Raw genomic sequence first — 24563 nt, 5'->3', positions numbered from 1 at the left:
AAAAAAAAAAAAAGGCAAAAAACAAACCCCAACCAAAACCCAAAAGACCAACAACCACCATCAAAAAAAACCAAACCCCAAACCAAGAAATTATGCAAGTTAAGTTGTCTCGTTTCTCTCTGAAGTCACAGCTGAACTCAGCACCTACCAGGTACACGGCTCGCTGGAAGATGCTTGTGGTTTCCAGGATTTTGTGCATCGTCACAGTTTCTAGGTCATCAGGATCCAGCTGATCTTTTTGAAAAGGCATTCCATTGAACAGCACAACAGGGAGAGGACCTACGCCCGTCTGCTCATAGTAACCTCTCGCTGCCTATATACATGGAAAGTAGATTTACCACATCAGCCCACTATCACAAGGGTTCATAACATTTCAATGCAATATCCGCACATCTTCTGAACACACCCAGATCTCCTTCCAGCTTTTATCTGATACAGAGAATACTAACTTTACACAGCACATAAGACTTAGTGTCTTACATGCACAAGACATCCTTGTCCTTCACAGTTTCAAAGCAAAAAAAGTTAACTTCATAATACAGAAGTGCAAAATATTCCATTAAGTTCATGCGGTAAATAAATTCATTCCAATGAGCGCTTTCTGATTAATAGCAAAAAAATGCACAACAGGAAGCCTGACTTTGCATATGGAAGCAAACGCAATGCAAGCAGTGATAGCTGTAATATAAGACAGGGTAGAGGTTTTTTCTTTTTATTTTTTAAGAACATGTTTCTTAAACTTGTGAAAAAACATGTACTTGTTGAGCAGGGGGTTACTCCATCTAAACAAATTTCCCCATTTCGTGTAACCACTGCAAAATGCACCATCACTGACACTCGATTACAGGCAGAAGTTGATCAGATCCTGCTGTTCAGAGGTTCTTACTTGATAGCTTTCAAGACCTTTTAAGGACACAATTATCACAAAGCTTGATCACATCAAGGATTGCTCAGTGTTGTTTCAGTTTGTGTCCTTTTTCTAGAGCTACGCTCTTTCTAAAGGCTTCCTTATCTGCAGGCTTTGCAATGCTTTAAGATGCAGTTGTGCTGAAAGGTGTCAGATGCACCAGCTGCAGCACCTCGAAACAGCCTCTCAAGTCTCATTCAAAACCACACGCAGAGCGCTTTCCTGCAGAAATGCATTGCAAAGCCTGCAGATGAGGAATAAATACCAGACAGACATTTTTGTATGCGTGTGTGTGTTCCTTTTGTTTTGTTTGGGTTTCATGCGGCATCTAGTATGTAAACTGTAAAAGCCCTCTCCTGTCATACAAAAACATCTGTCTGTTATGGATTTTGATTTCCTCAAAATGCTTTTCCCTTCACTTTCCTACGTTGGGACATGGAAAGCGTGTCTCATGTGAGTGTACTTCTGTAACCCTGACCACATCCCTTATGTTTACAGATGTAGGCAGGATCATCTGTGTTACTGAGATATTACAGAGAGTATTTTCATTTTTATATTCTTCAACAAAAATAGAAACATCCCCCTGTAGAACCTCAAATAAAATCTGCTTCATTTCACACAGAAGTGATCCAATAGAGTTTTGCTCTCCCAATCTTCTGCATACAGAAAAGTATCAACCCTAAAAATAACTTTAAGAAATTATTTGAGGAAGATCATTGCATGCCTTGCTATAGGAAAGGTATTCTGCATTCATCATCATTACTTTATCTCACACATTATTAAAATACCAATAAAGAAGACCCACACGAATCCCTCCCTGACATTTAGCCCCTTGGTTTTCTTATGAACCATTCCATCACCTTGATTTTTTTCCAAGCAATTTTTGGTATGCAGACTTCAGTAAAGTATGACTTACAAGCCATGAAAAGTTATCTTGCTTCAGCTACTACACATACAGATTTTTGAAAATATATGTTACAATGTATTGTATTATACAAAGCTTTGTGCTGAACATAAATACTTATTAAAAGTATTACTAAAAGGCACCCAATGTGGTAAGAAAAACAGCTGCCTGGTTAGTGAGAGAACTGGATCAAGAAACTGTACAGAACTATGTTTTCAAAACTGTGTTGAAGCAAAAATGTGAAAAAAGCTCTATTTCATGAATTCTTACCTTTCTGTTCTGGTCATAGGCAGAATCAATTCCCAGGATGCTGTTGACTTCCACATAAGGATACTGTTTCTCAAGAACACTAACCACATGCTCCACTTTCAGCTGGTCTCCTGTTTTCACTTTGTTATATATCTGAATCAGGGGATACAAATACAAGTTTACAACTGCAACAGTAAAGCTTCTGTCCTTACCAAAAGCAAGGTCACCTGTTACCTGTATTCCCATAGTTCTAATAAGGCATTAACAGCCAGACTGCAAAACATATATTCATATTTATTATACTGCAATAACAGCTCCTAGGCCCTTGTAGCTCTTATAATTATCTTGCTTTACCTCACAGTCATTCCAGTGAGATTGGAAGGAGGTAAACTGTAGAGGAATGAAGCTGGGTTAATTAGCATTGATAATATACAGCTGTGGGCTGGCTTCAGGGGCGGTGGGTTGGCTGATGTAGACAAGGTGCAGCTGTGGCTGGTTCTGGTAAGTGGTTGAGAGGCAATGAAGAGAGAGCAGGTGAGGAAGAGAAGGTGAGAGAGGAAGAAGCAGAGGGAGGACACACACCCTGGATGAGGCGAGACGAGGAGAAGGCAGCAGAGGGACTGGCTTGAAGAGTATGTTGGTATGAGATGGTAAAAGACCTTGTTGCAGCTGGCTAGTTTGGAGAGTGCTGCAACAGTAAATATCATGTATTTCTTCAAATAATAACTTGCATCTTTAATTAGAAAAGGTATTTGAGGGGAAAAAGCAGTGCTTAGGTGGGCAAAAGGCTCAAGCAAAGCATATCCAAAGAGCTACCCTTCCCTTCAGAACTCAAGACATGCTTATAAACAGTACAACAGGCCTCACATGTAAAGTAGGTAACTGTTTCCCCTCTTGAAGGCACGAGATTTTACTTCAACTTACAAATACATACCCAAAAAAATGAGAATAAAAGTCATTGTCTTCATGTATTCAGCAGTTTAATGTTACAGTATGCCACAGCTTGCTGATTTGTGCAACAATGTCAAACCACAAGTGAAAATGGATTTACTAGCACCTATATTATACTTTGATGTGACAAAAGTATGCAGCAGGAACTGTTCAAAACAAATTATAATATTGAAGGGATACAGCAGTTTGGAACTCATTGGCAGAATAAGCAAAGAAGCAGGATCAGAAAAACTTGGGGAAGTGTCCCATTTAAATCTGGTCTCACTTGTTAAAGTGAGGTCAGAAGCACTTTACAAACAAATGTGTACTGTGCTGTACTAGTATTCAGCAATACTCTGAATACTAACAGTCAAAGAAAAGCTTCTTCCATTATCTACATATTAGCACATTAACATAATCCTACATACATGTAAAATATTAAAATGCGAATTTCCCTTTCAAATGTATACTTACAGACATGACAGTCTGGAAAGCATAATTATTGTCCATTTCTTGTGCCACATAATTGTATGCCCTAAGGAGGGCAACACCAGGATCCTGAAGTCCATCAACATCCTCAGAGTCATTAACCACGAAGACTAGTCCTATCCTGCAATCAAAAAAAAAACCCCAGATCATGAATCTATTATACTAATAATCAACTCTTCATACAGCTGTCAGCTACGATCTTCATCTTAGACAAAGGCTTTTTCTGGAACAGGCTGAGAAGATTTTGAGCAAAGCAGCCAGAAATCAAACTTGGGACACACAATCGCTTAACAGTGAAGCCTATCACAATCTTGCTTTTCATCTCTCTCCCATCCATAGTACTTGATTTTAAATTTCTTTTGGATGGTTAGAGATACTGAGCTTTGTTCTGCTAGTAACAAAAATTATATTCAAAACATTTTAAATAAGAAACAGTATTTGGTACATGCCCTTCCCAACCACCAATACAAGATATGTAACGTTTCTACAGTGTCCTAGCAATGAGGATTTCACAATTGCAGAAGTTACAAAAATCAAACTGATGTGAAAAAATTCCTGTTAAAACATCAGAATTACCTCAGTGGGATGTGATTACTGAAGAACATCTCTGCCACATTCAGTAACTCTGCGGTGGTCTCATGAATAGGATCTACTATCAGCACCTGCATACACATTGCACATTCAATTGCAAGTGAAAAGTTTCTATTCCCTTAATAAGTCAAGATACGGGGGTTTGATTAGAGAGAGCTTAATTCACATCTCAGTGCAGAATTATCACCAGTCCTATTTTATACACTGCCAGGGAGATGAGGCCCACTAAATAAGTTTCTTGTCTTTAAGTCCATTATTTAAAATACCCAGTCTAAACCACTCCTTTAACCAGAGAGACTGGGCTCCTTACATGCTTAATGTATCTCAGTATACCCTAGCATCTAGGCTTCTGCCTCTGCATGTACACATAGCGACATTAAGATGGATGTGGGAGACAGGCATTTGTCAGAACCGAGGAACACAGCATCGCTCTGCTCCACCCCTGGAAAGCCAATGCTGTCGAGACATTCTCAAAGCAAGCCCAGACCCAGACAGCACTGGGCCACTGCAAATTAATTTAGGCCCCTTTCTTCATGTTAAATGTTGCCTTTTCATTGAATAATTTCTATGTTAAAAGTCCTGAACTCTATGGAACAAGGTAACAAATTAATGCTCCCACAGCTTCAGGTGGTTTGAGTCCCTGTCTGCCACTACTCAGAGGAGTCCTTTTTTCTATAGGGCCACTCTGCCACATGACAAGAGTTACAGCACAGAATTTACAAACTCCTTATTACATCTAACTAAGTAGTTTACCCAGATGATACCCAGGATTAAGCTGAGGGCTCTTATCATCTTTTGAAGTCTTGGTGCAAGCACACTTTCTAACTGAAAGACCAACTGAGGTTGGTCTTAACCCCAATAAAATTATAATAATTCACAAGTTTGAGGGATTTCATTAACCAGCTTCAGGTATCATCACAAAGTTGAAGTGCACCAAATTCTCACTCACCAGATGATGTTTTTTTTCCATCGATGAAGCAATTTTTGGCATCTAATAGATGCCAGAGAATCATGCTCAGTAATCTCTCAATCTCAGCCATAACTTACTAGTACAAGCAGAACAAAACCTAGGAAAGCATCCTATCAAGATATTTAAGTGACAGGGAATCTAGTATCTATGTAGATACGTCACAAAAGCTAACGTCCCTGCTGCTGAAAAAACAAAACTCACATTTCATTTCTAGTCAGATTACCACTTACAAAATTATGGAAGTTTTTTCTGATTTGTCTGATCACGCCTGGAAACGTGGGACGCAGCAGTTCTTGCACATTGGAAGGCCAGGAATTATACCGACTGTCAACTTCGAGATTGTTGATCCACTGGGAAAAAAATAAAGGCATTTAAGTGACTGACAGTCCTCCTGCTTGAGTCTGAGACTGTAAAATATTTTCAAACCAGACACTATATTGAGAAATGTATGAATAAAAAGTTAAGTTTTTTAAAAAGCTTATTTAACACCTTACTTTCCTTTTTTTTTCTTCACTGCAGTTTCAGAGCTGATTGCGAGATAAGAACAGAAGTTCCCCTGACAGCCTAAGAACACACTGCCCAACAGCAGAGAAGGTATTTCTTACATAAAACCATACGCACTGAAATAGCAGGGCTTCTGATGTCCACGGCATAGTCGGAATCTGAAGGCTGTATGTTCAACTTCAGAACATTGTGCAAGGAAAGACCCTCAATTCCTAAGCTGTGCAGGCCCTCCATAACGCGGGCTTCATTGCGCAGCACATCAATCAAGCTGGAAGGAAAAGAAAAAGTGTTGAATTTTAAAGACACAGCAAGTAACTTGTTCTTACCCTAAGGGTTAACAGATTAAAGGTATGAACAAGTTTTGCCATGTCTGTGCATTACTTCTCATTAATCACCTATTTCTAACTGGCCTATGAAAGTTGAGGTAACTTAAACCTATTCCATTGTTATATTTCTGGAGAAAACTACATTAAATCAAGGTAACTAAAGCATGATGTACACATGTAACTTCAATTCCACATTATTGAAACAGATCCTGCTATAGGGGGGTTTTCAGATGAAAAAAATTTACAGTGGTTTATCCTTTGCTAGTCACAACTCGGATCAAAAGAACAGTACAAAAGTGACTTCCCATTCCAATCTTCAAGGGTGTTCTGGTTTTCACATCAGCCTTTTTGTTAGAAATGCACTTGTGTAAGAGAAGGAACTATGACTTGCTTTTTCCAGGTCTTAACAATTAAACCTAGTCTAGATACAGACTTTGTGACGAAGGTTCAAAACTGTCTAAATGACTGCATGATGATGCACAAGGAGGATGTGAGCTCCTAAACAGGATACAGTTATTCTGAAAAAGAAAACATTCCTACCTAAATATGTCCTGAGTGTCTAAATCAATAAGCAGTCCATTGATGAACAGGGCAGAATCTCCTGGTTGCAATCCTAATGTTCCTTTGAAATACTGAAAGGAAGTAGAAGGCCATTAGAAGAGAATGCTCTGCACAGAACAAAATGTGTCAAATTGAAGATGTTATTACAAATTGTCAACTACAGTCTTTGCTGACTTTGTGCGCCATCCACACCAGTGGGAAAAACAACTGAAGCCATTTAGCATGTCGATAGATAAACAGGACTTTTAGCTGTTTCTTCCTACATGATTCAGTCATGCATCAGGAAGTCCCTGAGTAGACTTCTTAAATATAGTCAGATTAAATAATTAAAAATGCTTAAGAGAAGTAACTTTTTTTTTTTTTTTTTTAGATGACAGCCCACAAAGTAGATGGACAAATAGCATGCAGTTACCTGTCTTAGCTCTTTAACAGGCAGTTTGGGGCAGAACAGACTTAAAACTACTGGATATTGTGTGAGCTCACTAGTGGAACCAACTACTGCGTTTCAGGTACCAGTTACATCCTTGACCTAGTGGCTGTGTCATCAGTGAAAAGCAGATGAGCTGCCGCTGTAGTCTGATCTCCCCAGAACCAGGCAGCACACAAATGGAGAAAGTCTTATCAGTGTTTTTTAACTTCTCCCACGTACTAAGCAGTACCCCATTTCAATGGGTACTTGCCCCTGAAATGAGGCATTATCACAGCGAACAATTTTGAATCAGGAGAGGTAAACAAAACACAATCCTCCTGAAGCAAGTTTCCCAACTCTTAGCATAAAAAATCCTTGTTAAAAACTGAAAAATCACATTGCTTTCTTCCAATACCTCTTGTCTTGCAGTACCAGTTACAAAATTCTATTGAGAGGCATGATGAGCACTGAAGGAGAAACATAGTATTTGGACATTTAAAAACACTAATATCATGAAGAATATGAGCAAAGCAAACAAGAGGAATAGCGAAGTACCGTGTGAAATACCAAGAACAGGAAAGCAGCATCTAATCAGTAAGAATTTATATATTTTATTAAATAAAAAAACTCCCAGAGAAGAGCAGAGTACATGCAGTGTTAAATTTTATCTTTTTGTGGATAATAACATAGTAAACTCTAACTTGATAATAGCAGTGAACTTCACTGTCAAATAATAGCCACACAAACTGAGTCATGCAAAGAGCTTTAAAGGGCAGGGTTAGATCTAGCCAGATCTGGATCTAGTAGCCTAGACATACTTTGAATAAAAATGAATCCACAAAATCAGGGGTTTACCTGTGGACCAGTCTGATCTAACACGTAACAGAAAAGCCACCAGGTAGCTTTAGCTTGCACTTACATTCTATACTTTGTCCCTTCCAGAACCACACCGGACGACAGTGTCAAACCGCATCCCTTCTTTTCTGATTTTATCGCTATTGAACAACAAGGGATTTCTCTTTCAGAACAGGAATTTCAGGGGACTGGTAAGTAGATGTCAGGTAATTTTGCATTTACTACTAGACTAGCTAAGTATCATTGATTAGATTTTAAACCACGCAAGTGTGTACTTAACATACTTTGTATTTTTCCTGTTAATACCAAGTGAGACTGAAACGTATGAAAGATCAGCGCAGATCATATAGCAAAAGCTGTTGTTTGACTTTGGCTTTATTACCATCTTAAACTTTTATTTTGCACTCTATTCAGACTGCACTGCCAGGTGTATTTTAATTGTACAAAATTCTGTACAAAAGCTAGTACAAAATTCCCAAGTGGCTATTGGTTTTTTCAGCACTTTTCGATGGCAAGTACGTAAAAGAGATGTTGAAACATTTTTCTGCCAACACCAGAGCCCACTCAGTGACCTCCAGAGGTCCCTCATAACCTGGGGGGTTTGTTATTTATGATTCTGTTTCAAAGCACATAAAGAGTGACTTGGATAGCTATTTAATTTTATTCCTTCACTAGTTTCCCTCTCAAAGCACCAAGATTGGAACTATTTCCTCCACATGGTATGCATCGTTCTAAGCCACGGCAAGAAGCTTTCAAATTTATTCTGTGACTTGCATGTAAACACTGACAAATTCAAGTATCAAAGCACCATCTCAAATTGGGCAATAACTAAATTTCTTCTGCATCCTTAGAACTGTAAGGAGATACTTAATATATTTGTTTTTCAAGCAGTAGCATTCTAACAAGCTACATTTCCAGCTCAGGCATTTTAAAATAATCTAAAAATTTAACTATGTTTTGACTCTAATAGCTTCCACTAAAAAGCACTCACACTTTTTAATACATAGTTGCTTTTGAGAAGTTCAGAATACAAACAAAACCTGAAATCAGGAACTTGAAGTCAGCCTCTATTACCCAGGACAAGTAGTGCTGAGCCATTCAGACTTTACACATCTGCTACACCACTCCGGTAAGAACTAGGTCAGAGACCGAAAGAAGGGCACCCAGCAGGCACAGTCCTACAAGAAACATTATCAACCATCTCTATACAAGCTTAGCTGGCAAAGTCACCACTACAAGGTGGAACTTAGAAACGGAGTGAAGACTGATGTGACAGAGCCATCAACGTTTCTACTGCTTCATTTTTGACAGTTCTGTCCCGTAGGATTTCTATGGGGACTGTCTTAATCTGACCTAACACCTATGCTGTATGTTTCTGTAAATAAACATTTTCCCTCAGGATTAACATCATACTTTCCTTGTATTTAAAGTTAATTTTCTAAAGATAAATACAGTTAGCAGATTCGCAGTTCAGATACGGAACAGGAGGTCACTTTCATGGACATTAACAAATGGTCAGATTAACTATCAGAACCCTGGCTACTCTGAACAACCATTGCAGGGGCAGCTCTGTGAACAAAATCCCGTATCATTCCTCCCCACTACAGTGAACTCACTGAAAGACTACGACCAATATTTTCATATTTGAGCAAACAAGCTAAAATTACATTCCTAATCCATGTTTGAAAATCTACCACTTCTTGACTTCCCAGATGCACACTACAGCAAAATTGTTTGTGAAAATGCTGGGTTATTATTTTTAGCGAAACATACACTTTTAATGAGAATCATTATTTTTAAAGCTTGAATTTGTATTAAAACATCAGTGCAAAAGCACTGTTACTTTCTAGAAGCATTACCTTTTGGTTCTCTTCAATTTCTGCTCTGAGTTCCGAAGAAACAACTGTTTTTGTTATGGCTCTAGAGAAATAAAAAGATTATGCTGTGAATCATCTCTCTGTTTAATGTATAGACCAGATACACATATACCCTCCTCTTTGTACCTTTTATATATTTAGTCTCCTAGAATAAAGAGCTGTGATCAGAAGCACTTGCACTTTGTGGTACCATGAAACAGTAGGATGCACTACTTTTTCTTATACTATATCTCTCATTAGAAAGTAAAAATGTTAGCAGCGTGCCAACTGTCAGTGTCTAATACCACATTCATCACAGTAGAAGTGGGGCAGCTGCCAGAAAGGTAGAGGTGGAGGCTGGCAGCAGCAAATAGGGAGATTTCACTCCTCATTGTGGGTTCCCATTCCTTTCCTTACATTGGATCTAGTGATTGCGTCATCACAGAACGGGCGAGCTCACAGATCTGACTAAAAGCGCAATTAAAGTGCAATGCCCATCTTAAAAAGCCGTAAATAGCACAATCTCAACATCAGTTAGTGGGAAATGAGACCAAAATTCAGCTTCTTGTCTACTCGCAGGTATACCTCCACCTACTCAAAAAGGAGGAGCTCCTATAATATTATCTTCACAACCCAGGTCATGCAATTTATCAACAGAAATATATTTCTAGCCTACTTGTGCAGGCCAGATTATGACTGACTTTCTTGAAATTAATTTGGCTATGCTCAAGACAGTCATTGACAAAGCACAAAAAACAGTGGAATGGCACATCAGAATCTGACATGAGATTGACTGGGCTGTTTGGCAAAATGGATTCCAGAAGAAGAGTGGGATCCAGTGAACAGATAAACCATGAAGCCACAAAACAGAAAACCTATTCAGGAAATTCTTGAGGACTTGATGCAAAAGATTCAGAAGCGTTTCACAATAGAATGACATGGGTGATTCTGTCAAATTTGCCACCAGTACAAATCGGCTCCATCCAAGAAAAATACTGTAAGATCCATTTTGTAACCACAGGATGAAAAACTTCTCTCAATAAACATTCCCCAGTGTTTGCTTCCAGCTAAATGGAAACTCTGACATTAACCCAACCAATGCTGCCTGTCTCAGGTTCTGCTCAGAAAAAAGCCTAATACTTCCTAGAAGTCATCATTAAAGTTACCTGGCCTTCGTAGGAAAGTTCTGACTGAGATCTTTCATGACCATCAAAGCATCCACAGGAGGAGCAGTCAGAATGCGAGCAGCAGTTTGAAAACTTAAATCTAGAAGTGAAAGAATGGAAGTCAAGGACTCTAAACTGAAAACAAGCCAGTGCCGAGTCATCTTAACTTTAGCTTTCAACTTTTTTGCGTGTTACCTATGAAAATTCATTTTCTGTCTATACCTTTAGGCAATTCTTTTTTTAATCATCTTCCTTCTACTCAGCTTCTATTTGTTGCCTTGAAGTAAGTAACCCTTTCAAAATGAACGAATGTGTCCAGTCTACAAGTTGCTTCAATGAGCACAAACCATCAACTTTTTTTTTTGGCTGAGGTGGGAGGATCTGCCCTTCAGAAGGGGTCTGGGTACTCGTTTTGCAAGTTAGAAATACAGCCATCTGCTAGATATAGGTAGATTCTCTGTGACTAGAACATATGTTCAGCATTTTAAATTACTTTTTTTTTTTTTCCTCCAGAAGGATGAAAAGCCTTTCCACAGGCTTCTACAGATGATTTCCAGGGAAACAGGCCAGAGTTGCATGCAGACGCTTTTGAAATAGTTTTTTCTTTGGTCTTGAGAAATCCCAGCTTACCACATTGGGAATCTGACTGTGGAAAGAAACTTTACATTTCCTTTGCTTTTCTGCATTTAGCAGATCATAGAAGTAGCCAATGGAAGAGCAAGTGGCTTACTGTACTTCACAATATCGAAAGCAAACAACCTCATTTCAGACGTCCTGTGAAACCCACCTTTCTAAAAGCTATTTCAACAGGACTCTACAAAGATGCTTTCGAAAAATCCAGTATTTTCCAGTGCAGGAATTTACAGTCTAACTCTCTCAACTATAAGCAGCCACTGGCAACCTCATTTGCGTACAACACAAGAACATACATTAAGTTTTGCAGTACAATACTGAAAGTCTTCATAGGGATTACCTTGTAACTGCCAGACTTTCAAGGGTGCCATTTCATTGGTACTTTCCACCAGGTGTTTTCTAAGCTCTTTCAGCTCTTCTGTCAACTCAGGATGCAACTGCCTAAAAAGGGTATGAAGGTAAAACAACTTCCATGGTTTCCTATAAGGAACTCTGCTGCTAATTCAAAGAAACTAACATATGGAAAAGTATGCTGCTAACACTTATGGATAACTCAGACATTTAAAAAATAGTAACATGGCAAAAAGATCAGCATCTCTGCATCAAGTTTTTTAATATATGACAAAGACCAGCAACTTACAACTGAGTTTTACCTTAGTTTTCCAAACAGAAATCCTTGCACTTCATCAATAGGGTCATTTTCATCTATTACTGTAGCATTCACATCTGTGCCTATAAACAGAGGACAACACTGTTATCAAGCTATTTGGAAACAGTTCTCACACTCATTTTCATTAGCTTAACAAAACTACACTGCAACAACAGAAAAAAAGAAAGAAAGGGCAAGTTTCAGGTTTACTTTTAAACCTGTATCCAAGAGACGTTACCTTTACAAATAAACACAGTAAACAGCTGAAATAAAACCAAAGTTGGATTATTGAGAAGGAAAAGCTTAAGATGAGTGGAAATCTCAGAAACCTAGGCATGGCAGAGGAATTTGCTAGGACTGAGGAGCTTTCAGGACACAAGCTTTGTAGAGTAAATGCTAAACTTCAGTTGTGACCACAACCCTGATTTTAGCCTCAAAAAGCATGACAAAAAATTGTGTCCAAGCGAAGTCCAATTCTGGGCTTAAACCTCAAAAAGAAACCTGTGCAAAATACTCCCACGATCTCCTAACTAGCTGGACACAAGCCAGCTCCACTCTAAATGTTTTATGCTCAAGTCCAACTACAGGTCTTGATCTTTTAGATAAGCGTGTGCATCTGGACAAGCCAGAGCAGCACAGGCATGACTACAAGACTGCACAGTCAGAACATTCACACAATCAGCAGGAGCTGGATGAGAACCATATACCTTTAACGCACAGCTTACTATCCACGAGGTGTTTGCAGCTCATAGCAATGCAAGTACAGTTTGTCCACTTAGTAAAACATTAATTACTGCATTGACATTACTGATAGGTATAAAACTTCACAAGTTTCCAAATAACAAATCTTCCCAGAATTAACTTCCCCTCGTGACCTGAAGAGCCGAAGGCCTCCAATGTCCTATTCTACCAACATCATCAGGGCTTCTGCATGACATTGTTGACAAATTAATGGAAGTTCTCACACAGAAATAAAAATCTTCAGTCGGATCACCTCCTCTAGTATGTTAGTTTCTCTTAAAATCAAATACTTTTACAAATAAAGACCAAAGGTTCTGTGTGTCTGTACTCTACATGGTGGCAGAATACTCTGAGTCAGAGTTTAGATCTGTATAAGAAACTAAACTGATAAAACCACAAAATCCTGAAGAACACAATTCAAAATCTGAGTGCTGTTCCCCACAATTGTTATCTCAAACTAACAAAGAAAAAGTAGTAATATTTTTCCTTTTACTTTAGTCCAAGATAAAAGCAGGAAATTCTGGGGGTTTATCTGTGTGTGTGCATGTGTAAATAAAAAGGATACACAGATTACTCTAACAAAATAGTTTTGGCAAGCACATGAGAGTTTGCAAAACAGATCAGCACTCTAAAGAAAGCAGCAAAAGCAAAAAACCTTGCAGAATTCTAAGTTCTCTTTTCCAAAAAAACAGGAATAGGAAACACGTTCTTCTCTGAGGATGGATAAGCTAAGGCAAATCAAGGTAGAAGAACTGCTTTACATCTGCAGAGAATCTGATTATCTGGTAAACAATTAGTGGCATTAGTAGTGCCATTACTAAGATCTAGTCCAGAGTCATGAGTCCATTGTGCCCAGCATTTCACAAAGACAGAAAGCAACAAGTGCCATGGCAAAGATATGCTTTATGAAGAGCAAAATCCCAAAAGAGAGAAGGAAGAGAAGTGATTTCTGAGCTGAAGAAAGAAGAATATCTGCAATTCAGACAGCCATTCACATCAGAAGAAATACCAAATTATCTTTGCAAAATTAAAATGTTCACATTAGAAAACTTAAAATAACAATTCACCTTTCACCTGTGTATCATCCTTGGCCTTATATTCTGTACTTTTAATAGCAAGTTCCACACCATAGCCAGAGAGGTAGACTTTTTCTTTACTGGGATTCTGTAAGGAAAAGCGAACAGTACAATATTGCCACTCGTTGTTTTGATGTACAAATGAAAAGCTGCTATTTCCCAAAGCTAAGACACCTCTGAATGGGACACATTTCAGACATCGCTGGTAATGCACAAGTGAGAAACAAAAACAATGAGTGCTATAATGTAATGTACTGTCAGATTATATTTCCCTTTGTATTTCAACAAAACTTTCTGAAGTTCAGCGGGCAAAAAGTAGGGCAAAACAGGCATGTCGTCAAATCAGACAGAGGAGGGAAAGGAACTTCAGCTGCAAAGTTCAAAAATGAAACATGCACTGAAGAGTTACAACAAAATTACAAAAAAAAATAAATCAGTTAAGAGATGTGTAATTACTTCAGAATTTAATGGGAAACAAACATGATCACCTGTTAAAAGTATTTTGAAGAGTACAGGAGTCACAGAACTGTATGAAGACCTACTGTGTAGTACACTTTATTTTGAATGTAATTACTCCTCCCAAATAAACAAACTGATAAACAAATTACTTTTTAAAAGGAAACCGGTATATGCAATGTATATAAAATGTATGACTTCATTGAAAGTGCAAATGTTGCTAGAAGTAAACCAGCTGATGCTTTTTTTTTTTTTATGCATTCAAGTCTGGCTACTAGCTGCTGCACTGCAGGTTTTAGCAATATTAAGCAATGTTCTGGAAAAAAGTCAAATATCTCAAATTTCTCAGAGCTTTTGAAATGTAGTTTTAAGCACTAATCCAGTGGTTATGGGCAATTTAGGGGAGGGAGATGGAACCCAGGACAAACTGCACTAGGACTGGTAAGTGGTTCTGTAATAAAATTGCTACAGAAACAATGCCTTTCATTTGAAAGTGGCACCTTAAGGTTAATCCTTGCTTTTCATATTCAGTAACAAACTGGCCTGACTGTGGAAAGATCTGACTATTTCGTATAATCTAATATAGGTAGAGCAATTTTTTTTTTAGATTGTAATTCTGTAATTCATCTGGAGTTTCACTCTGCTTTTGTAAAATCAAATTATCCTCTTACCTAAACAACCAGGAGATTTAAAATATTCTGTATTCTTCAGCTACGTGCAATAAAAAATAAACTTTGATATTCCAAATAAATACCAAGCAGAAATACACTATGCAAATGTCAGTTTAAAGGGAACAAACTTAGTTTTTCTTTTTTAAAACCCAGCCCAATTACTCCTTGCATGTCAAATACCTCTGCTGCAATGCACAAATATACTTACAGCAATATAGTGTCTGAGGACGTAAGTGATTTCTCCTGCCTCGGCCTTTAACACAAGCCTCCTATGGTACGTGTAGAACTCCTCTGAGCCAATCTCAGCGTAAAGAATGACGACAGGACTTTCGGGGTTTGATACTGGGTACTTGTGGTCCCCTTTGAACAGAAATGGCTTTGGCCTAAGAGTAAAGATCAAAGATTATCACGCTGTGATTCACAGCGTTTCCTTACTCAATGCACAATTTCTTTTTCCCACATTTAGTCACTGCTCCTGTCTTCACTGAATACATGTAAAGCTGTTCCCACATACTATCAAGGTTGGCAGCGCTTGATGCGTGTTGATAAAGCTTTGTTAAAAATGAACATATGAAATGAAACAAGTAGCTAGGTGCTATCTAATATGATCCTTATTTTAAAAATTAACCACTTCCCTTAAATTTCCAGTTACCTCCACCACCCCCAAGGTGAGATATAAATTCTATATAAAAAAAATAAAAGGCTAAGAGAACAAATTTTCCAGGAACTCAAATTTAAGGGAAGCCTGTCCTTGGCTTAGTATACAAACAAGAAAGTGAATGAGAAGACTATTTTCAACTTCTGTTTTTAAATTTTGTCTAAAATACAATGAAATATTGAAAATACTCACAGTGAGTCAGAAGAACAGTGTGTGAGCTATAGATGCCATACGTCTGTAGATTGACTAAAAACCCTGTGTGCTTACAAAACCCAAAACTACCAAACCTATGAAGATAAACTGAAATGTAAAGTTTTGAGGGGTTTTTTCCCTAAAGAAGTATTAGTAACAAAAAGAATCTATAAAAGTTACAATCAAGTTCTGTTCTTGTAAAGAAACCTGATTTTGAAATACATGTGTGGTAATGATACTCGTTAATGCTGAGAAAAGTATATAGGGTGGAAGTACTGTGGATGCTTCAAACCATTCATGGAAGTGTTATGTTAGCTACCATGTTACTGTGCAGCCCAGCTCTTTCTATCTCCCTGCGTACTGAAGTCTTTACATATTCCCGAGAATTCCCACTGTCCTTTGACAAATTGTTTCCAACTTCCGTGCACATTCCTCCTCCCAGCAGGATATCAAAGAGCAAGGGATATGAAAACAATCATTCCAATCTGGATTAGTAAGAAATACTAAACTGCCACTTCTGTGTAAGCACCAGACAGTATAAATCAAACACAGAAGAACGTAGAAACTACTGGTTTATTACAGTCTCTTTACAGCAGGAGGTCTAGCCAGGTTAAACTTTGAGAACTAATCCAATGATAGGAAATTAAGCGAATACCTTTCCGAAGCTGCCTGTAAAAGGTTTTCAAGAGAGTCAAATTCACAGGTCTTCTCCCCATGCACAGCAAAAAACAGGGTACAGCCCTTTGGTGGAGGTTCATCTGCTGCTATCTGTATTAAAACATTGGTAATAAAGTAGGTTGAACGTTTGCCCTTAGAACAACTGAAAATGGTAACAGTATAGCTCTGTAGCAATCTGTAGTCTTCAGTTTCCTAAATTCTAAACTGGTACTTCTTCCCTGTTTATTAAATAATTTAAATGCAAGGCAAAAATTGCAAAATTGAGAGTGAAGTCTTAACTTACAAATATTGTTCCAGTTTGTTACTATTAACTGTAGTATTAGGTGCAGGTACAAGAAGTGAGGCTTGCAACTGTAGGGTTTTTGGTTGCGTTTTTTTTGCATTACACATCAGAGACCTCTATATCTATTAAACATCAAATGGTAAAATGATTCCAGATGAAAAAGGAACATGTTTTCTAATGTTACTTAAATAAAGCACATTATAATATGAGGCAGTTTGCAACGAACTATATGATACCACGAGTCTGAAAAAGACTAGAGAGTACAACAGACTTCCATTTATGGGTTCTAATCATTAGAGCTATATATTCATGGACTACTATCTTCAGTTAAGTACAACTGAATAACAGGAACAGCAGTAGCAGCGCAAGCGCCAACAGAGTGATGGGGATTTTCCTCATAAAAATCTTCATGCTATTATTAGCGCAGCAGGCATCAAAGATACACAGACATGTTGAAATCCCAATTCTTTAGTCTTCTCCAGACAGACGGACTCAAATTTGGCACTCAGCGGAATAGCATATACATATGCTCTGCAGCTCAGATGTATGAGGCAATTCATCAGTTCGGGATTTTTTTATACTCTCAGATGTCTCCTTACACAACTCACTCCTTCCTAAGCCTTCAGTAATGCTCTACAAATCATTTGAGGATTTCCTGTACTAACCTGTTGAAAAGCTTGAACTGTTGCAGAGTAAGAGCGTAAAGACAAGGAAAACTTCAACAAATTCTGCTGCAAAGGTGACAGAGTCTGGCAGGCCACTTTCAGCATTTCACGGTAAGAAGAATAATCACTACCTGCAATGACAACGTACCAGCAGTTATCCTTCTATATCCTTCTATACCACATTCTCATTGAAGAGGGGCTTTTCGTCTTAATTGTGATTTATACTAACGAGAGCCCATGACATTAATTGTAAATAGGCGCATGAAAGTTCCTCCTCAGTTTTCATTACAGCCAGTCCTACAGATGGATGAGAGTGAACTTCGGTAGAGACCCATGAGAGTATACTTAAATACATTCCTGAGGATGCAAACACAGGCTTGGGGAGGAGGGAAACAGTTAAGAGCTGCCACTTAATTTCAGTTGAGAACGTGAAACACAGAGGAAGAGCATTTATCATATTTTACTAGCTCATGTTGAAACAGAAACTGGCAAGCAGAACATGTTTCAGATTCATCCACTACAGCTTTTGTCAACCGGATATGCAAAAGACTTGAGCACTTTGCAGTAAAAATATTACTGAAATCAGTCCTCATTTGACTTTTACGGTATTAACAAGGGAAGACAAAACATTGTCATTTATTTTTCAACCATGTCAACTCTCAGTCATCAAGAAAATAATTATGAAAACTTACCATCATGTTCAGATGTCTTAACGTTTTGACTGGCTTCAACAAAATTCCAGAATTTTTCTTGACCTTCTTCTGATAAAAATTCACTGAGTAAGAAGAGAGGAGTTAGCTAGATCTATTCATTTCCTCTCGAGTTACAATTTTAATACTTCGTAGAGCTTTACAGAAAGTCAGTGCCTACTATATGTTTACCTATACTAGAAAACCACATGCTACTAGAAAAAGCAGACCAGGAAAGCTAAAAACCCAAAACAAGTAATATTTACAGGCCAGGACAAACGCACAGTACAGGAAAGAAACCTGTGAAGCACCTATTAATCCTCCAAAGATGACTAACAGACAGCAGTGGACATCCTGGGAGCTCTCCTCTCTAATGCATTTCTTTGCTAGTTAGCTTTTATGAGAAACATACATTTTTGTTTACTTTGCTGTAACAAATTGTAGTTTGTTGGAACTACCTGATTTGGTGGGGATGTTTTTTTTGGTTTGTTTGTTTGTTGAGGAGCTAAAGGAGAATTCACAGCTTCAAATCATGGTGTCGTAACTCCCCATATATTAAGCACACAATTCTGTAGGTATACAATGCTAGATAGTACAATAATTCTCTAAATGTTGCTAACAACAAATACTTTATCATGTCTAAACTTGCAGCATGCTTTGTATGTGAACGGATGCTACAACAGAAGATTTGGAGCCCACTAGCTGCTGCCGTAGCTTATGTGCTCATTTCAATCTGTTCTGACCTAAGGTGGGAAATACCATTAGTGATATAAGTACTTCCTGAACTGGGTAATGAATTGCAGCACTGGGCTAAGCAGACTGAACACAGCAGGAGTAATTTTACACTGCAGTGCTGTATGATTCTGCAGTTCATCCCAGATGAACAATCCTACCTACCCAAAGTCTCTGAATGTCATGGTTAGGTTGTGTATCAAGCCTTTCACACGTTATTTTGATTATTTGCTTACTATTTCAGTCTCTTAGGGTTAGCTTTTCCCCAGCAAATGTCTCGCATTGTCAGGGTATTTAAATCCTGGCATTAACACCTGAGCTTTGCATTTTACTTCTTAAGGATTTTTCAGTCTTCAAACCTCAGCTTCTGTAGAGAAGGTTACAAAAAAGTATTTTCACCTAGGACACGCCTGTCCTGTCACCCAAAGCTGTGCCCATTTGAAAGAAACCCATGAATGCTCAACTGCTTTCACATGAACCAGTCTGCAATAACATGGGCAGAGTTCCATGTATGGCAAGACCCTTATGTGATATAAAATTAAACACATGTGTTTACACAAAATTACACAAAAATCCTGAAGTCCTATTTTGCATTGACATCTCCAAATTAGAATACTGTAAAATGGAATGATGGGGACTTCTAAAGTGCTAAGTAGGCTGGCAGTGAAAAGACAGCATTTTTTTCTTTTTAAATAGTGTCTTTTAAAAAAACCAAAAAGTCTTTTAATAGCATGGAAGAAATCCCCCAGGCTGACTTGTACAACTCTTGACAAAGCAGCTGACTTCACATAATCAGTGCATAACTCACATGAACAAAGTTAAACTCAAGCTTAACTGAGCTAAACGTATGCAAGCAACAGATGTGTATGAAAACCTACAGGCACCATTGAAGTCAAAAAATCTTTTACTGTGGAATCTCAGAAGACCACGCTAAACCTCTCCATCTAGTACTTTGAGTAAAACTTCGTAGGCAGAAAATATTTGCTATGGATACTCACATTGGTGTGGTTTGTTCTCATGCACAATGAAAGAATTTACCACACAGAAAAAGTACTACTATCTCCTTTAAAATAGTCATCCCATCTCCCCAACTGCAGCAATAATCGTATTCAACTAAATGTTACTACTGCCAATGAGTCAGTAACGACCAGAATCCAAACTGCCACAAAACGAATGAAAAAGTGGACATACTGCTTTATCCTCTAAGCACATTCTGATTTGTCAATGAAAAATCACAATGCGCTTACCTTGTTTCAAGTAATAAAGGAGTTGAAGACCACTTCGTAGTTAGAGATGTTGTCACAGCCTTAGAATCTCCTTTTACAAGTGAAGAGCTGAACCAGATTCCAAGAATTGCAGTAAGTATTCCCATTTTATAGAAGCCTAAAAAAGACGACAAAGAAGAAGTTGGTTTTGCATTGTCTCTTTTTATAAATACAGAATCTCACACAATCAAAACATTAAGGCATATTTTAAGATTCAGTGGCCCTTTTAATGCAGCACGAGTGAGGTAATCGTAGTCTCACCTGGGCTTACAAAATCAGGAAAACTATGAAAACGTGGAGAGAGACAAGGATTTTGAGCTCTGACTCCTGAGCTGCAATTAAACCTAAATCAATTCCAGCTTCCTCTGTGTTTATGCTTTCAAATAAATTTGCCTCTGTCCTGGGGCACCCACATCACATAGAGCTTTAAGAAGAAGTATTACAAATGGTGCCTATTTCAGATCGGGTGGGAAACCCACCCACTGTTCATTTTATGGGAGGTAAAGTCACATTTTGTATTTGCAGATCCATCGGCTGGTATACTAACCAATGTTGGAAGAGCCGGGCAAGGTTAAGTTTCACTAGTCAGCCCTTCAGGTTCTGCTGGCTGCAGCGAACTTCTTCTCTGGGGAATGAAGAAACAAGCATCTCCTGGATGCACCAAGTACCACCGACTTCAGAAGCTGAAAAATGAATGAAATGATGAAGACAGTTTCAAATGGTACAACTTACTGCAAGACGACAAACCAAAAAAAGAAATTATGCCATTTCTTTATTGTACTTTGTGCGTACTTCCATGCCTATAAATTCTCTGGCCCCTACTCTTAAGCTTACAGAAGACCTGAATTCTCCTGTTCGCTTTCTGTTACGGTCTCCAAAAGTTCAAGCTTTTTTTCCCCCTCCTCTGACTAAATTATAATTACTACACACCCAATATACACCCAGGCAGTCTCTCACTTCTTCCTAATTTTTCTGGATAAATCATTTTCCATTTCCCCACTGCAACTGAAAAAAGAGCCCACTCAAATTCTGGGTATATCGCACCCAAACACCAGACAGGATCTAACCCATGTCTCTCTTTCATGACGATCTCAATATAAAAAATGGTGTTTGCATGTGTGTTACATATCTGTAGCTAAAGCTCCACCTGTATGTAGGCAGATAAGACAAAATTACCTCCTCCTACTCCCTTTGAAAATTTTTACTACTCCAGCTAAAAGTTCAGCAGCCCTCACCCACTGCTTTCTTTCAGAATAAAACCAGAAACACCCTGCTATAATATATAAAGAGCAACTTGCTCAGCTACAGAGGACAGCTGTTTTCCACTGCACCTGGGAAGCGGACAGATGGCATCGCATGACACAAACAGCCACATCCACCAGCTGCGTGCGCCAAGGAGGAAGCGCAGTCAGTATTTGTGGAGTGACACTCTGGCTTCTGCCAAGCACACCAAAAAAACCAAGGTTTGGGGTTCCTCCTGGAATTGGGTCTTTCTTATTCACTGCAAATCATACCCAGTTGGCTGGAACCCATAAATGAATATAAGCTACAGCATTCTTACAACCCAAATACCTATGCTGTGCTCTCATGCCTGCTTTCCCATTCTGCGAAGGGCTGTAATAAAAGCCTTTTTATATCTAAAATAAGGGGTGGCGGGGTGTGAAGACACATGTCACCTGATACCGGTTTAGCCAACTGAAAACCTGCAGATTAGAAATATCGACACTCCCTGAATAGTAGCAGCTGTAAAACCAAGGAAAGACCAGTATCTTAGAGGAAAACAAAAATACGCTGCGGGGAAAGAAGACGTAAAGGGCACAGGAATTATCATGAATGACATAGGGAGAACCAGCCGTGTTCCCTGCGAGGTAACAAAGCAAAACCCCACCTGAATTAAGACAATAAAAAGCGGATTTTTTTTCATGCCTCATTCCTAACTATTTTTCCTGGAAGTACTCGGTTTCAAATACTTCAAACGGTTACAAAGTTGACTTCTGGAAACTCGCCCATCCAGCCTTGGAGAAAGGAATAAACCTTCCTGTGGCCACCAGCCCCACCGTGTGCTGCACGGGCCCGTCGGCCAGCGGGGGAACCGCCACGCCTGGGGGAGGGCAGGCCAGAAAAGGCCCGCTGCCGGGGGGGCTGGGCCCGGGGGGCGCTCCCGGGGAGGCGGCGGGCCCCTGGCCCTGCTCCAGCCCCCGGCAGCAGAACGCGGCGCTGGCGGGTTGGCGTAGGGACGCGCTGCGGGGGCTCCGACCACAAACGGCTCGTTCCGGCTTCCGGGCGGCGCCCAGCGGGCCCCCGCGGAGCCCTGCCCGCCGCGCCCCCGCCGGGAGCGCCTGCAGCGGGCGAGCGGCCTGAGGGGCCGGCGGCCGCGCTGCCGCCTGGAGACAACCCCGAAACTAAAAGAGCCGGGGCGGCCGCCCGCTGGGGCCAAGGGCGTTCGGCCCCGGGCGCGGCCCCTGCCACCCGCCGGCCCCCGGCGCAGGGCCGCCCGCCCCCGCCCGCCCCACCGCCGCCGCCCGCCGCCCGGGGGGCCCTGAGGGAGGAGGCCCAGCCCCCCCGCCCGCGCGCGGGTCGCCGTGGTAACCGCACCTGCGGGCGGCCGCCACGCTCCCTTCCGGCTCCTGCCGCTCCCGCCGCTTCCGGGCGCGCCGCTTCCGCCGCCGGGTGAGGGGGGGCCGCGCCGCCATAGAGTCGCGGCCGGGCAGCGCCAGACTGTCCCCTGGCCGCCATCTTGGGGGGGGCTTGGCGGGCGGCGGTTCCGCCCGCTCCTCCCGCCGCTCGGCCCTGCGGCGGGGAGGGAGGACGGTCCCTGAGCGGCGGGACACCGCGCCTTCCCCTCAGGGTCCCGACCCCGCAGCGCCCATGCGGGAGCGGCGTTACCGGCGGCCCCGGTAAGGCGGCAGGCGAGGCGCGGGCACGTCTCGGCCACCTCCCGCCCCCGCCCGGTGCTGGGGGCCCGGCCGCCGCCGGTGGCTCCGGGAAGCCGCGGCCAGCTAGGCCGGCGGGGGAGCGGGGCCCGAGGGAGCCGGGGCCCCCGTGCCGCGCCGCTGCAGCCCCCCAGCGGCCTCCTGCCCCCCGCACGGCCCCGCGGGTACCGGCCTCGGCCCGCTGCCTGAGCGCGGCCCCGCCGGTCCGGGGACGCGCAGGTGGGTGAGGTCGGGGCGGGCGGAGCGCGGTGGGTTTGCAGGCCGTTCGTGCAGGCTGTGTAAGGCGCAGGTAATGGCAGAGGTGGAGCCCGTGCTGTGTCTGTCGTTAATTACCTGGCAGCCTGGCCGGCTGGAAGGGGGCCCGCAGCTGTGCGAAGAGCAGCTGCTTTGACTTGCTCGTTTATTCGCAGTGTAAACGTGAGGGGAAATCGAAAGCAGCATGTGGCAGATAATAAAACCCAACTGGTTTTTTAATATTCTCCGTGCCTTTTGGCAGCTGTCCATGCAGACTCCCTCTGAAGTGTCCGTTTTCCAGCCCCCAGATGCCAGCTCCATTTAGCCATGCTCTATGAGCCGTGTCCCATTACCCTTGCCACCTCCTGGGAACGCTTTGTAGCATTACTGTGACCTTTTGGAGCCATGGGGATAGGGGAACAGAACTGTTCATCTTGTCCAAGAGGTGCTGAGCCAGAATAAAGCTGGGAATCCAGCCGGGCAGAGTAACTTTGACAAGGGTAAAGGGCAGTGTCCGGAGAGTCAAGCCACAGGACAGACCTCACGCCCTGATCGATGGTCACCCTGTGCACGTCCAAAACGGGCCCCACAGCTGGCCGTGGCCAAAGCTTCCCCAGCAGCTGCGTACAGGGTTGTTCACAACACAGACCTGAAGGGTTTGCAAGGCAGAGTAATGTATTACTCTAATGCAATTCTGTAATTTCAAGGTTTTCTTTTCTGTTTCATTTTAAAGCATCTCTGAAAACAACAGTTGTCTGTCTGACTTAATCTCTCAGCCTCCAGACACAAGGACTGAAGCGAGAAGTGTCACGGAAAGCAGTGGTATTCCACGCTGCCTGTAATGACGTGTGAGGCAGCCCTGCACGGGCAGCATCTCAGGGTCGCAACGTGCACCGACACCAAGGTTTGGGGGGTTATTTCCCCCCCTGTCCCAGCGAGGAGTAGCTATTTATGCCAGAGACCATAGCGGGGTCGGGCGCTTGTTGATGCGGCCTGTTGGCTGGCACAGCTCCCTCCCCTGAACGCAGCAGCGCGGCTGCGCCTCCCGCAGGGCCCGCCCGAGGCAGCCCGGGAGCAGCCGGCCGTTCGTCGAGTCCCTTCCCGACTTCGCGGGGCGGCTTGACAGGCCGGGGCTCAGCGGCGGAAGCGTGGCCCCGAGGGGGTGGGGGGGGGCATGTGCGCGCTCAGTGGCCGCCAGTTGGCCCCGCCCCACAGAGCGTTACCAAGGCAACGGCAGCGGCCGGCGGCCAATAGTGCGGCCAGGCGGGGGGCTCCGCCCCGCGCGCGTCTC

The 24563-nt window shown here is 41.6% G+C and overlaps 1 protein-coding gene and 1 long non-coding RNA gene across 5 annotated transcripts in view; one reads left to right on the top strand and one right to left on the bottom strand.

The window, feature by feature from the left end:
• LOC121096623 overlaps window positions 1-5634 on the top strand; it is a 43190-nt gene extending 37556 nt beyond the window's left edge. Inside the window, exon 3 of the long non-coding RNA XR_005830616.1 lies at window positions 5560-5634. This is a non-coding gene — a long non-coding RNA (uncharacterized LOC121096623). The remainder of the gene's footprint in view (window positions 1-5559) is intronic.
• UGGT1 (UDP-glucose glycoprotein glucosyltransferase 1) overlaps window positions 1-23952 on the bottom strand; it is a 49381-nt gene extending 25429 nt beyond the window's left edge. For 2 of the 4 annotated variants that reach the window (XM_040612810.1, XM_040612814.1), the window contains exons 1-19: window positions 21437-21544; window positions 20653-20788; window positions 20088-20223; window positions 18112-18194; window positions 17420-17550; window positions 16449-16561; window positions 15152-15326; window positions 13808-13904; window positions 12004-12082; window positions 11691-11791; window positions 10718-10817; window positions 9555-9615; window positions 6411-6502; window positions 5662-5812; window positions 5271-5390; window positions 4056-4141; window positions 3465-3600; window positions 2082-2213; window positions 149-313 (exon numbers count right to left, since the gene is read on the bottom strand). In XM_040612810.1, coding sequence (XP_040468744.1) covers window positions 149-313; window positions 2082-2213; window positions 3465-3600; window positions 4056-4141; window positions 5271-5390; window positions 5662-5812; window positions 6411-6502; window positions 9555-9615; window positions 10718-10817; window positions 11691-11791; window positions 12004-12082; window positions 13808-13904; window positions 15152-15326; window positions 16449-16561; window positions 17420-17550; window positions 18112-18194; window positions 20088-20212 — 1947 coding nt within the window. In that variant the 5' untranslated portion in view covers window positions 20213-20223; window positions 20653-20788; window positions 21437-21544. Of the gene's footprint in view, window positions 1-148; window positions 314-2081; window positions 2214-3464; window positions 3601-4055; window positions 4142-5270; window positions 5391-5661; window positions 5813-6410; window positions 6503-9554; window positions 9616-10717; window positions 10818-11690; window positions 11792-12003; window positions 12083-13807; window positions 13905-15151; window positions 15327-16448; window positions 16562-17419; window positions 17551-18111; window positions 18195-20087; window positions 20224-20652; window positions 20789-21436; window positions 21545-21993; window positions 22109-23371 lie in introns of those variants that run through there. The other 2 variants (XM_040612811.1, XM_040612813.1) reach the window with 2 other exon arrangements.
• Window positions 23953-24563: the final 611 nt, after the last annotated feature.

Source organism: Falco naumanni, chromosome 13 (assembly GCF_017639655.2).
Source record: "Falco naumanni isolate bFalNau1 chromosome 13, bFalNau1.pat, whole genome shotgun sequence".
NCBI lineage: Eukaryota > Metazoa > Chordata > Aves > Falconiformes > Falconidae > Falco > Falco naumanni.
Note: the sequence above shows the minus strand (reverse complement) of the source record. Positions and strands in the feature narration are given on the sequence as shown.